General features: G+C 43.1%; 1 protein-coding gene across 6 annotated transcripts in view; it reads left to right on the forward strand.

Moving 5' to 3' along the window:
• IFT46 (intraflagellar transport 46) overlaps positions 1–13860 on the forward strand; it is a 126408-nt gene that overhangs the window by 28336 nt on the left and 84212 nt on the right. For 5 of the 6 annotated variants that reach the window (XM_075840051.1, XM_075840050.1, XM_075840048.1 and 2 more), the window contains exon 3: positions 8610–8689. The exons of the other annotated variant lie outside the window; for it this stretch is intronic. In XM_075840051.1, the coding sequence (XP_075696166.1) occupies positions 8645–8689 (45 nt within the window). In that variant the 5' untranslated portion in view covers positions 8610–8644. The remainder of the gene's footprint in view (positions 1–8609; positions 8690–13860) is intronic. 6 annotated transcript variants of the gene reach the window in all.

A 13860-nucleotide genomic window follows, 5' to 3' on the forward strand; every position in this document is an offset into this window, starting at 1 on the left:
ATGCTAATGACTTTTCTAATGCCCAAATGGGCGTGTTTTTACTTTTGACCAAGTGGGCTTTGTGCAGAGAAGTGTATGATGCTAACCAATCAGCGTCATACACTTCTCTCCATTTATGTAATTAGCACATAGTGATCCTGCGTTGTTCACTATGTGCTGTCACTTACACATTAACGTTACTGAAGTGTCTTGACAGTAAATAGACATCGCGTCCAACCAGGACGCGATGTCTACTCACAATCCCGACACTTTAGTAACGTTTGTGTTCGACTTAAAGCACAGCAAGAGTGATCTTGCTGTAAGCTGTCGTTTACAGCATAATCACGCTTGCTGTAAATCCCACTCAAACGTTACCGAAGTGTCGGGATTGTGAATAGACATCGCGTCCTGGTTGGACGCGATGTCTATTTATTGTCAAGATACTTCAGTAACGTTAATGTGTGAGTAAGTGACAGCACATGGTGAACAACACGGATCACTATGTGCTAATTACATAAATGGAGAGAAGTGTATGACGCTGATTGGTTAGCATCATACACTTCTCTGCACAAAGCCCACTTGGTCAAAAGTAAAAACACGCCCATTTGGGCATTAGGAAAGTCGTTAGCATGTGCTGATTACATAAATGGAGAGAAGTGTATGGTGCTGATTGGTCAGCATCATACACTTCTCTGCACAAAGCCCACTTGGTCAAAAGTAAAATACGCCCAGTTGGGCAATAAAGTCATTAGCACAAAGCTAAAATAGGTCATAACTTGGTGAAAATAGATCTAAATAAAAACCACTGCTGTTGCCTACATTACAGCGCCTATCACATTATGTAGAAGATAGAGCACTTATAATGTGGTGACAAAGCCTCTTTAAACGATAATATTTTTGCAACCGCTTTGAATATCACAACTATTTTTACTTTGTTTCTTTATACAAGACTTATGAGGCTTTGATTTTCTAGGTTAGTTGAATTCCATGTTTTTAATTTTTATGAGCAGACTAATCACTAAAAATGTGAAAAAACACACTTTAAAAAAAAATAATAAAAATATATATATATATAATTTAAAAAAAAAATTACACTGTGTATAGCTCTGTAACAATACGGGTATGTTCACACGCAAACGCAAAAATACGTCTGAAATTACGGAGCTGTTTTCAGGCGAAAACAGCTCCTGAATTTCAGACGTAATTGCAAGTACTCGCGTTTTTCGCAGCGTCCATTACGGGCGTAATTGGAGCTGTTTTTCAATGGCGTCAATGAAAAACTGCTTCAAAATCGTCCAAAGAAGAGACATGCACTTCTTTGACGCTGGCATATTATTATGCGCTGTCTTTTGACAGAGACGTATAAAATTACACTTCGTCTGAACAGAACATCGTAAAACCTATTGCAAGCAATGGGCAGATGTTTGCAGACGTAATGGAGCCGTCTTTTCAGGCGTAATTCGAGGCGTAAACCGCCTGAATTACATCTGAAAATAGGTCGTGTGCACATACCCTTAGTTTTCTTCCTTCTCCGTCACCCTGGATCGCTGTGAGTGGAGAGTAAAAAGGGCTATATACGCATGAGTTAAAAAAAAAAAATAATTGTCAATCAGCAACGGATCAACTGTCTGTTTTTCATGGCTGTTTTGCATTAATGGGTCTCAAATTTGAATCTATTTCCCAGACGTCTGACGGTTTTTAACTGCCATTTGCCATCTGTTTTCCAGTACATCCCTCATGACCGCACCACAGGAGGTTGCTCTATTGACCTCTATAGGGGACAGGAAAACAGAGGTTAAAAGGCCCCACCCACTTGCCAGTGTTCTTCCTGTCCCTACAGGGTCCGGAGCAGAGAGACATCGCTCCTTGTTAAACTCGGGCAGGGGGCGAGATTGGGGAGTCCGTGCACTCTCCCTTCTACTCCCCCTATGTGCCTAGGCTAATTACCCCTCTAACGATAGGTCCCTTAGCTTCTCAACCAAAGTACCTACCTTAGGAATCCTAGGCGGGGTTCCGGTAGTGTGCGGAGTTCAGGATTCCCAAGCCAGACTTCGGCCGGGGCTGCGAGACCATACGAAGACCGAAAGCTCCATAAGGTCGGTAGCGCCGGTGATATCCTTGCATCTCAAGGCGGAAATTACGCTGGGCTACTTCCGGTCCACTGCCATCTTGGAAGGCGGGAAATTCAAAACGCCCACATTTAAAGTGACCAGCACAGGTATGTAGTTAGAGCTAATACCTCTAATGTGGAATTATATATACAGACTTAGGGCGGATTTACACGAGCGTGTGCATTTTTGCGCACGCAAAAAACGCGGTGTTTTGCATGCGCAAAAGGCACTTAACAGCTCCGTGTGTCATCATATAGGATGCGCGGCTGCGTGATTTTCGTGCAGCCGCCATAATTATGACTCTCTGTTTGGATGTTTGTAAACAGAAAAGCACGTGGTGCTTTTCTGTTTGCAAACATACTTTTGACTGCTGTTGTGCGAATCACGCGCGTCCCACGGAAGTGCTTCCTTGTGGTGCGTGTGATTTTCACAACATAACGCCAGTGTCCTTTCTTCGCCATCAGGGGGCAACAAGACAGACTCCTCCTCTCCAGGCCCATTCTGCACAAATTTTCAGTTGGGCAGTAGAAAATGTCAGATCAGTCTCCGCGGTCCACCTAAAAGGCTCTGAGAACAGGCAGACTTCCTAAGTCGGAAAAAATTTGACTCCGGCATATGGTCCCTGAACAAGGAAATTTTTTAGTCCTTAACCCGTAGGTGGGGTTATCCCCAAATAGACCTATTTGCCACGAGGAAAAACTTCCAGGTAGAGACATTCTTCTACCTAAATCTCAAAGACAACCCATTGAGGGTAGAGGCATTATCCCAAGCCTGGGATGTGGATCTGGGCTATACCTTTCCTCCATTTCCTTTAATACCAGTGGTATTAAGAAAAATCCAGGAAGATTTGACAAAACTTATCATCATTCTACCCTATTGACCGAAAAGAAGCTGGTTTCCAATCCTAAAGTACCTAGCATTGGAAGACCCTATCATGCTCGAAGTCAAGAAGGACCTTCTCTCCCAGGGTCCCTTATTCTTTCAAGGAATAGAAACTCTGATGTCAGCTTGGATCCTCAAAGGCAGATCTTGAGAAACCAATGTTTGTCAGACAAGGTAATTTCAACTTTCTTTTTTAAGCCATAAAGAAGTTACCTCGAGTCTATCAAAAAATTTTGAAGAAATTCTGTTCCTGGTATGGAGATCCAGGACTAGACCCCTTTCTTCCCAACATCGCTAAGATCCTAGATTTCTTACAATCCAGATTCAAAAAAGGGCTTAGCCCTAGTACCTTTTTAAAAGTGCAACTTTCAACCTTAAGTAATTTTTTTCAATACTCCTTTAGCTGAACATAGTGGGATCAGAAGATTTACTCAAGCAGTTTCTAAATTGAAACCTTCCCTAAAGAAATCCGTACCTACCTGGGATTTAAATGTAGTGTTAACGGCTCTTTGCGATTTCCCCCCTTTGAGCCTCCCGACGCAGTTAATATTCATTTTTTAACTCTAAAAGCTGCATTTTTAGTCTCTATTACATCATCAAGAAGGGTTGGAGAAATCCAATCTCTTTCGGTCATAGAACCCTGCCTAAAAATTCAAGAAAACAAGATCATTCTAAAACTAGATCCTTCCTTTATTCCGAAAGTATCTACTGCCTTCCATAGGGAACAAGAAATCATTCTAACCTTCCTTTTTGTCCAGATCCTAAAGACCAACGAGAAGAAATTCCATTGTCTGGATGTCAGGCGAACAATTCTTTAGTATCTGGATAGAACCTCCTCTTGGAGACCAGATAAAAATCTATTTGTCCTGTATGGGGGAAAGAAAGCCTCAAAAGGCTCTCTAGCGAGATGGGTAAAAACTACCATACAAGAAGCCTACAAGTCCCAAGGACTCTTTGCCCCTCAAGGCATTAAAGCCCTTTCAACAAGACCATTATTGGCATCCTGGGCAGAAAGAAGAGAAGCCTCCATGGACCAAATCTGTGAGCTGCCAACTGGTCAAGCCATCATACGTTTTGCAAACATTATAGGCTAGATGTTCTGTCAGATACGGATTTAAGTTTTGGACGGAAAGTCCTCCAATCCATAGTCCCACCCTGAGCATTATAATTTGGTATTGCTCCTGTGGTGCTGTCATGAGGGATGTATTAGAAAGTAGGAATTAGACCTACCGGTAATTGTATTTCCAGGAATCCATCATGACCGCACCCTTACATTCCCTACCTTTATTGAAATTCTGATTTGTGCAAGGAACATGTCCATTATTATCCCTAGAAATAAAATAGGGTTGCATTCATCCTGGTGTAGTAATTGAAAAACACTGGCAAGTGGGTGGTGGGAGTTGGTTTTTAACCTTCCTGTCCCTAATGAGGTCAATAGGGCAACCTCTTGTGGTGCTGCCATGATGGATTCCTGGAAATACAATGAATCGTTAGTTTTTTTTTGTCCCAACCCCCTGAAAACATTACAGTGCCCATGTAGATGGTAACGCAATACCACTGTAGATATTGCCCACATAGTGCCAGTGCCCACATAGATAATTCCCACTATAAATAGTGCCAAAATGCCCACATAGTGCCACAGTTCTCCCTGTAGGTAGTGCCCATGTAGATAGCCCCACAGTGTCCCCTGTAGGTAGTGCCAATATAATGCCATAGTGCCCCTGTGGATAGCGCCACACCCCCTGTAGATCGCAAATAGCAGCCTCTTCCTGCAAATAGCACCACTGTAGCTCCTAGTAGGAGCAAATCTCCTACAGCGACCCCCTGATGTCTCTGTCCATATATGGACAGTGACGTCAGGGGTCAACTCTAAAAGCGGAATTCCCTCCCAGAGCCGGGAATCTGCTACAGGAGTAGCCCCTGATGTCACTGGATAGTGACACCAGGGGCTTCTCCAGTAGCGCAATCCTCGGCCAGACTGTCGGGCGTGGATTTCGCTCCTCGAGAGAGCCACTAACGTCACTGTCCAAGGGGCTCTCTCTAGAAGTGGAATCCTCGGCGAGTGCAATCTGATACCGGGGTTACTCTCCTAGAGGGAGTTCAGGTGGTGCTATCTACAGCGGGGATGGACAGACGGCGGGGGCTCCCTCTAGGATGGGAATCCTCGTCCGGAGCGCTGGCCGGGGATTCCATTCTTTGAGGGAGCTTAGGTGGTGCTATCTACAGAGGGTTTTGTGGGTGTCTCGATCTACAGTGTGGGTGTATTCTGGGACTCTCCAAGTTCCGGCCGACATGAGAGTGCTCACACCGATGCTGCTGCAGAATCAACTGTAGCCTCTGGTGCTGATGTGTCCTCGCTCGACCGACACGATGCAGGACCTGGGGCAGGAAGTGAGTGACGACACAGCGTGATCTCTCGAGCACACGCTGTGTCTGCACTGCCAGAAGCTGGGCGTTCTGAAGAGAAGTGGATGATACTTCTCGTCAGAACGCCCAGCTAGTAAAAGTAGTAAAAACGCCCCGATGTACGCACATAATACACGCCCAGTTGGACTTTTACTTTAAACACTCCCAGTTGTACTTTAGCAAGCCTCATTTGCATAAATACAAAAATGGTCATAACTTGGCCAAAAATGCTCGTTTTTTAAAAATAAAAACGTTACTCTTATCTACATTGCAGCGCCTATCTGCTGCAATAGCAGATAGGAGTTGCAAAATCTGGTGACAGAGCCTCTTTAAACATAAATTGTAATGTGGGTTCTCCTGGGTACGGCAATACCCTACATGTGGCTGTTATCAGCTGCCTGGGCACATGGCAGGGCTCAGAAGGGAAAGATGAGGGGGATAAGATGTGTGGAGTGCATCAGGGTAAATAAAACTGGGGTAAATTAAAAATCAAGGGATGTATGATAAATTTTAAAACACTTTCATACAGAGCCCTGGTTTTCGGGACACGTGTCACATTGATATATTGTGTCCTTCCTTATCACCCTCTTTGAGCAGACTCTGCACCTCTTTTGACTTTTTCCCTTCTTGCCAGTTTGGGGAACTTCTCATGGAAAGTGTTGCCCTGGTACGATGCGTGTGGCCTCGCTTCCTGAAGTACTGGGCGCCCCCCCTTCCTGGTCCCTATAGATTAGGTTTTTGATAACTACCTCTTGAAATTCCAGGAAAGTTCCCCTCTGGCCTGCACATCGATGTAGCACGTACGCATTGTACAATGCCACCTGTATGATGTGCATGGCCAGATTCTTATACCACACCCTCGTTTTCCGCATGGCGCTGTACGGTTTGAGGACTTGATCTGACAAGTCCACCCCTCCCATGTACCTAATATAGTCCAGGATGCAGTCTGGTTTGGGGGGGTCTCTGTACTGGTACCTCATACAGTTACATGGGTACTGGTGTGGCCATATATTGTCAATACAAGGACATCCCCCTTGTCCTTCTACTTGACACGCAATATGTTGCTGCTAGAATGTGCCCTGCTCTCACCCCTTCTGAGTGTTTGCCCAAACAAAGTCTTAGGGACGGCCTCTCAGATTTCTTCTAGCAGTGCCGCATGCTGCTGTACTTCTGGAAGCGAGGCACTTGAAGAGTGGGACACTGGTATAAAAATTATCCAGGTAGATGTGGTAACCCTGGTCCAGCAGTGGGTGCACCAAATCCCACACAATTTTTGCATTAACTCCCAGTAAGGGGGGGGGGGGCATTCTGGGGACTGAGCACCGGTGTCCTTCCCTTCATACATCCTAAATTTGTAGGTATACCATGATGCACTCTCGCACAGCTTATACATCTTCACGCCATACCTTGCCCTCTTACTCAGCAGGTACTGGCGGAATTGAAGCCTCCCTTTAAAATGTACCAAGGACTCCTCAATAGAAATACACTTCTCGGTGGTGTATGCTTGGGCAAACCAGGAAATGGTCTAATAGGGGTCTCTGTTTATACAAACTGTCAAAACTGGGGTCATCTCGGGGTGGGCACTGCTCATTATCAGCATAATGTAGGAAGCGAAGTATTGCCTCATAACGCATCCTGGACATGGCCATGCGGTACATCGGGGTGTGGTATAACATGTCTGTGCTCCAGTAGGTCCTAATGGATGGCTTTTTCAGAAGCCCAATGATCAAGTGAAGTCCCCAGAACTTGGCCAACTCTGCTGCGTCTACAGGAGTCCACCTGTGGGATTGGGCATAAAATGATGTGGGGTTCTTAGTAATATATTGTTGGGCATATAAACTTGTCTGGGAGACCATTCGCTCTATAAAGTCATCAGTGAAAAAGAACTTGAAAAAGTCCATCTTACTGAGCCCTGCCATGTTAAATTTGATCCCCGGTCTGCCTGTATACTCTGGGATTTTGGGCTCATAATTGTCTGGTGTGGGGGTTCATATGAGGTCACTTCGCTCTGGGCCTTCAACTGCGACAGGGTCATTTCTCTCGGGGGTTTCAACTGTCGTGGTGGTCTTGTGACGTCTCCTAGGTGGTCCCTCCTACATCACTAGATGAGGTGACCAATAAAAAAAAAGTTTCACCGTACGACGAGTCTGTGTCGGAGGCAAGAAATTCATAAGCCTCTTCGGCAGAAAATGACCTTTGGGACAGCTTTTATTATTTGTGTGACACGTGTAAATTGTGTGCTTAGACACGTGTATTATGTATACAGCAAAAAAAAAAAAAAAACCCTAACTAAAAGCAATAGGATGCTACCCAAAAACGTTATTTTTTTTTCGTTTTTTCTTAGCGAACAAGTGGACTTTCCTGACACTAAAGCTGACTAGGGCAAGGGTTCCTAACTAGATTTTTTTTTTTTTTTTTAACTTCCTTAACGCTAAGCCTAACTACGGCAACGATTCCCTGACACTAAAGCTAACTAGATTATTCCGAGCTTCTTTGACACTAAGCCTAACTACGGTGACTGGTCCCTGACACTAACTAACCTTAATACTAAACTAGCTAGATGATAATTTTCTAAACTAACTTTTTTTTAATTTTGAATAAATGTATTTTTTTTTTATTTTTTTTGTATTTTATAAAGAAAAAAAATAATCCACAGGGACCAAGAAAATGTGGCCCTGAAGACTAAGAAGTGGTCAGTGATAGGAGATCACTGACCAAAAACGGGGGTGGCAAGGGGAATATGAGGAGGACAGGTGTGGGAAGTGAATGGAGCAAGTGGGAAGTACAAAAAAGTAACTTTTAGTATTTTTTTTTTCAAAGTTTTCTCAGCACAATTCTCCGACACAACGACTCTGAACAACTCTCCAACGCGAACCGAGAAGTTCAGGATGGGTGCGGCAGGATGTGGGGTCTGGGGCAGGAAATGATGTATGCGATCGCTGCTATTGGTTAGTAGTTACTGACTAACCAATAGCAGCGATCGTCGGGGTGGGACCACTGCAATTGGTCCCGGAGTATTGAGCTGTGGTAGCCTGCTGTCGGAAACAGCAGGTATCACAGCTCAAACACGCGCCGGGATTAAATGGCGCCTTATTTACTCAGGTCAGTACTATTACTGAGCTGAGCGCGAACGATGTGCTCAGCGCAACGTAAACACCTTGAGAAATTTAAGAGATAATCGTTCTGTAATATGGAAAAATTAACACTTTTTATCTTCCTTCTCTTAACCAGTTCCTTCAAAGCATTCTTTTTCTAAAGGAAAAGTCATGACCGACCCAGATATTAGCAGTGAAGAAGAGGAAAGCACCACGGTAATATTAAAGATCTTGAACTTGGGGCTCTTACTCCACTGCCTTTGACTCGTTCTACAGAGTTTTCAGAGTACATTTTCTGGTTTAGATTCTAGAACTGGGAAAACACAAAAGTAACTATATATGACGCAGCTTATTTCCGTGTTTTTTCATTTTGGTTATCATATGCTTACATTCCAAGTGCCATAACTTTTTTTTTTTTTCTTTTCCTTTTTCTGGCAGGATAGTAGTATGAACGATATTTTTTTTTTTGCAGGACAAGTTGTAGTTTTTAATAGCATCATTTACTGTACAATATATTGTACTGTGAAACTATATCGAATTCTTCGTGGGGTGGAATTTTTTTTTGTTTCATTTTTACGGCGTTCATTGTGCGGTAAAAATAACATGTTAACCTTATTCTGTGGATCGATACCATTATGGCGATATCGCGTTTATTTAGTATTTTCCTATCTTTTACAAAGTAAAAACACATTGTTAAAATGTTTTTTTTTAAAAACAATAGATTTGTGTTGCTGTTTTCTGAAACCCATAGCTCTTTTTTTTTTTTTTTCTGTTGGTGGAGCTGTGTGAGGGCTTGTTTTCTGTGGGATGAGCTGTAGTTTTTATTGGTACTATTTTGGGGTATGTAAAAGGGCTTGTATCTAGGTTCCACTGGCTTGTCACCCACTATTACTACCTCCTTTTATTAGGGTCCCTATCTTCTCTACCTTTTTTCTTTGTATAACGCTTATCTATTTGCCTTACTAAGTGTGTGTGTGTACGTATGCGGTGATTCTTGACACCATTGTATAGGAAATAAAGGTTTATTACCAAGACTAAATCAGACTCGGTAATCGGACACAATATACACAAAATATGTATTCACGGTATAGTATCAGTATACCTCAATACACATAATAACTTTATGTATCAAGCATACTGACACTACACGTTGCACAATATAACAACAACATATTAACAGTTCCCGTACTATACTAGTATCCACCCACTTAATCTGCTTAATACACCTATAAAATACAGTACACTTGCTTCTATGTCCCACCCCCACCTTGGTCCCTGTTATTAATGGGTTAGCTTTTTTACGGTTAGTGTAAATAGAGAGGTTTGTTCAGGGGAAGTGAAGGGTTAAATACTAGGGGGAAACCTTAAATTGCAAAGTGGAAGGGTTAACCAGTGTGCAGACTAGGGGAGGTTATTGGTTACCAGGGGATGTGCAGGAAAGGCTTAACCAGGGGATTGTGCAGGTAGTATGGGTTAAATCTAATGTTGCCAGGCTAGGGGAGGTTTAACCAGGGGAAGTGTAGGTAGTGCAGGAAAGGGTTTACTAATATGCAGGCTAGGGGAGGTAAAGAGTTGCCAGGGGATGTTCAGGTAAAGGGTTCATTCTCGATTATTTAACCAGTTAGTGATCGCCCGTTAGTGTCTTTACGACGGCCGCTAACTGGCTTTATTCCGATGCAATAGCCTTTTTACGGCGCTGCATCGGAATAATCAAATAGAGCAGGGATCCCTTAAATCTCCATGTTCTCGTCTACCAGAGGTAGCTGGGAGCAGCCTGCTTTAATCGGCGATATCGATCTCTCTCATTAAACCCCACAGATGCGGTGCTCAATAGCGAGCACCGCATCTGAGTGGTTTGGAGAGATTGATTGAGCTCTCTCACCCCATTGGCACTCTGCATTAGTTCGCAGGGACATTCTATGGCAACTGGCAGGCCTAATAAAGGCCCCCAGGTCTGCCTCTAGTTATTCCTGCTAGGCCATGACAGAGGCGTGGCCTAGCAGATGCCTGCCTGCTTTACACGGACAGGCACTAATACACTGCAATACAAAAGTAATGTAGTGTATTATAAGAGTGACCGGATGATCGTATAGTGAAGTCCCCTAGTGGGTCTAGTAAAAAAAAAAAAAAAGTTAAAAAAAAAAACCAAATATGTGGGAAAAAAAAAAGAGGAACCCCCACTTTTTCCACTTACAAATAGTTTAATAAAAAAAAAAGGAAAAACGTTACACGTTTGGTATTGCCGCATCCATAGCGACCCACAACTATAAAGTTAATACATTATTTAACCTTCACAGTAAACACCGTAAAACATAAAATAAAAGAATTGCTGTTTTCTGGTACCAATAAAAGCTACAAGTCGTCCTGCAAAAAAAAAGCTCTCATACAGCTGCATTGGTGGAAAAATAAAGTTATGGCTAATTTTGAAAAAAGTGTTTTTACTGTGTAAAAGTAGTAAAACATACAAAATCTATATCAATTTGGTATCGTTGCAATCGTAACAACCCGCTGAATAAAGTTATTGTGTTATTTATACCACAAGGTAAATGGCGTAAATTTAGTATGTAAAAAGTGTGGCGAAATGCCTGTTTTTTTGGTTTTTTTTTTTCTATTCCCCCTCCCCCCCCCCCCCCCAAAAAACCAATAGTTAATAAAAGTTGGTCCAAAAATTCTTTCTACCCTAAAATGGTGCTATTAAAAAATACAACTTGTCCCGCAAAAAACAAGACTTTATACAGCTATGCCGATGCAAAAGTAAAAAAGTTATAGCTTTTTGAATGAGACGATGGAAAAACGTAAAAAATAGCTTGGTCATCAACGCCTAAAATAGGCTGGTCATTAAGGGGTTAAACTGTATGTATGTAGGGCTGCGCGATTAATCGAATTAATTCTTCGAGGACTCATTCTGTGTTTAGACAGAATCGGCGAATCTATTTAATATGGCGCCGTCGGGCCGAACTACAAAACTTTGCTCCACCCCGCTACTGCCCTGCCCCCTCGTGTCTCTCTCTTCTGACGGTTACTTGTGAGGAGACAGCGTACAGCATGTAACAATGCTGTTTTCTCCCACCTCCTGTGGCTTCCAGACCGTAATGCTCTGCAGTACTGGCACGGCATGTCAGTACTGCATCTATTACTCTTCTAATGTCTGGCAGCCGAGGGCATGGGGGGATGTAAACTGAGATTGGTGGGCAGGGTTTGAGAGGGTAGGCTGGCTAGTTGTATATAAGGGAATGGGAGTAATTCTTTCAGTCTTCTTACCTGCTTTGAGTGGCTATATGAGTTCTTTAGAGCCCCAGGTCAGCTAAAATGACGGCCTTTTTTCGCATGTGTTTGCGCACCAACAAATCAGAACACTCTCTCTATCCCTGTTAAGCTCTGTTCACATCTGCATTGGGGTCCCGTTCTGACGTTCTGTCGGAGCTTTCCGTCAGAACGGGATCCTGAACTGACACATACCGAAACCAGAGGTTTCCGTTTCCATCACCATTGATTTCAATGGTCATGCACCCGGTGCCCATGGTTTCCATTTGTCTCTGTTGTGCACCAGATCCGTCGGTTTGCCGGAAGCAATAGCGTAGTCGACTACGCTATTTCTTCCGGCAAAACGACGGTTCCGGTGCACAACAGACTACGCTATTGCTTCCGGCAAAACGATGGATCCGGTGCACAACAGAGACAAACGGTAAATATGGGCACCGGATCCGTCACCATTGAAATCCATGGTGATGGAAACGGAAACCTCTGTGTCTATTCATGGTCCCGTTCTGACAGAAAGTTCCTTCAGAATGGGACCCCAGCGCAGATGTGAACAGAGCCTTAATCCTCCCCTCCTAATACTTTGCTGTTCCTGCTACCAGCATACGTTAGGCTATGTACACCTATGGAAGGCATTATTTATTTCTTTTTTTTAAATAAAAAGTTCAGTCCGTGTGATTGGTGCAACTTTCTAATTACTTTTTTTAAAAATAATATTTTTACTTTTTGAGTTACAGCTGCCTTGTATCCTGTATACCGAGCAGCTGTATCATTTGCTAAGATCTGAATCCGTCAGTCCTGCAGACCCTGACAAGTTCATTGTCCCTGACACACCGGTTCCAACTATAATCTATCACATCTAAATTCATAATTTAATGTCCTAGATTACATCTGGATCCTGCGTGTCAACCCGCTTTCACTGAAGCAGTCAGTATTGTGAACCTGACGGGATTTAGCACTAGATACAGCTGCTCTGTATAGAGAATACAGAACAGCTGTATCTCAAAAAGTAGATTTTCTTTATAATAAAAACCAATTATAAAGCTGCACTAATCAAACTGACCTGTTTGGTAGAAAAAAAAAAGCCTTTTTAAAGGTTTAGTGTTTAAATGGCTGTCTTCCGCCATGTTTTTTTCATTCTTCACCTCAAGGTGCCTCTGCTGCTGTCTCATCATCCCTATAGTCACCTCGCTGCACCTGATATAGTTCACCCACCCTCTAGGTGCCTTTCCACCCACCATGTGCCTTGCAGCCCTGGTAATGCCTCCCTACCTGCCAGATATCTCCCTGCCAACATAGTGCCTTGAGGCCCCTGATGGCACATCTCTATGCCCAAGGTGCCTCACTGTACCTGACGGTGCCCCTCTAGCCAAAAGTATCTTCCCCACTCACCATGCGACTTGCTATCACTAGCAGTCCATCGGCCATAGGGTTGAAAAAAAATCTAGATTACATTTTTGGGCAAAATCGTGTGTGTCCTTGTCAATGAATTAGAATATTATCAAAAAGTTCATTTATTCAGTAATTCAACTCAAAAAGTGAAACGCCTATATTCCATAGATTCATTACACACAGAGTGATCTATTTCCAGCATTGTTTTCTTCTAATGTTGAGTATGGTAACCGTTAATGAAAACCCAAAATTTAGTGTCACAGAAAACTAGAATATTATAGAAGCCAAATTACAATAATAATACCTTTAATACTGAAAGGTTGGACTACTGAAAAGTATGTACAGTATATGCCCTCAATACTTGGTCGGGGCTCCGACTCTGCATGAATTACTGCATCAATGCGGCGTGGCATGGAGGCGATCAGCCTGTGGCACTGCTGAGTTGTTATGAAAAGCCCAGGTTGCTTTGATAGCGGCCTTCAGCTTGTCTGCATTGTTGGGTCTGGTGTGTCTCATTTTCCTCTTGACCATAGCCCGTAGATTCTCTATGGGGTTTAGGTCAGGAGAGATTGCTGCCTAATCAAGCAAAGTGATAAACTGTGGTTATTAACCCCTTAAGGACGCAGCCTGTTTTCACCTAATGGACCAGGCCATTTTCTTCAAATCTGACGAGTCACTTTATGTGATAACAACTTTTTATTTTTTTCAAGCGATTGAGACTTTTCTCGTGACGCATT

Source organism: Rhinoderma darwinii, chromosome 10 (genome assembly GCF_050947455.1).
Source record: "Rhinoderma darwinii isolate aRhiDar2 chromosome 10, aRhiDar2.hap1, whole genome shotgun sequence".
NCBI classification, from domain to species: Eukaryota; Metazoa; Chordata; class Amphibia; order Anura; family Rhinodermatidae; genus Rhinoderma; species Rhinoderma darwinii.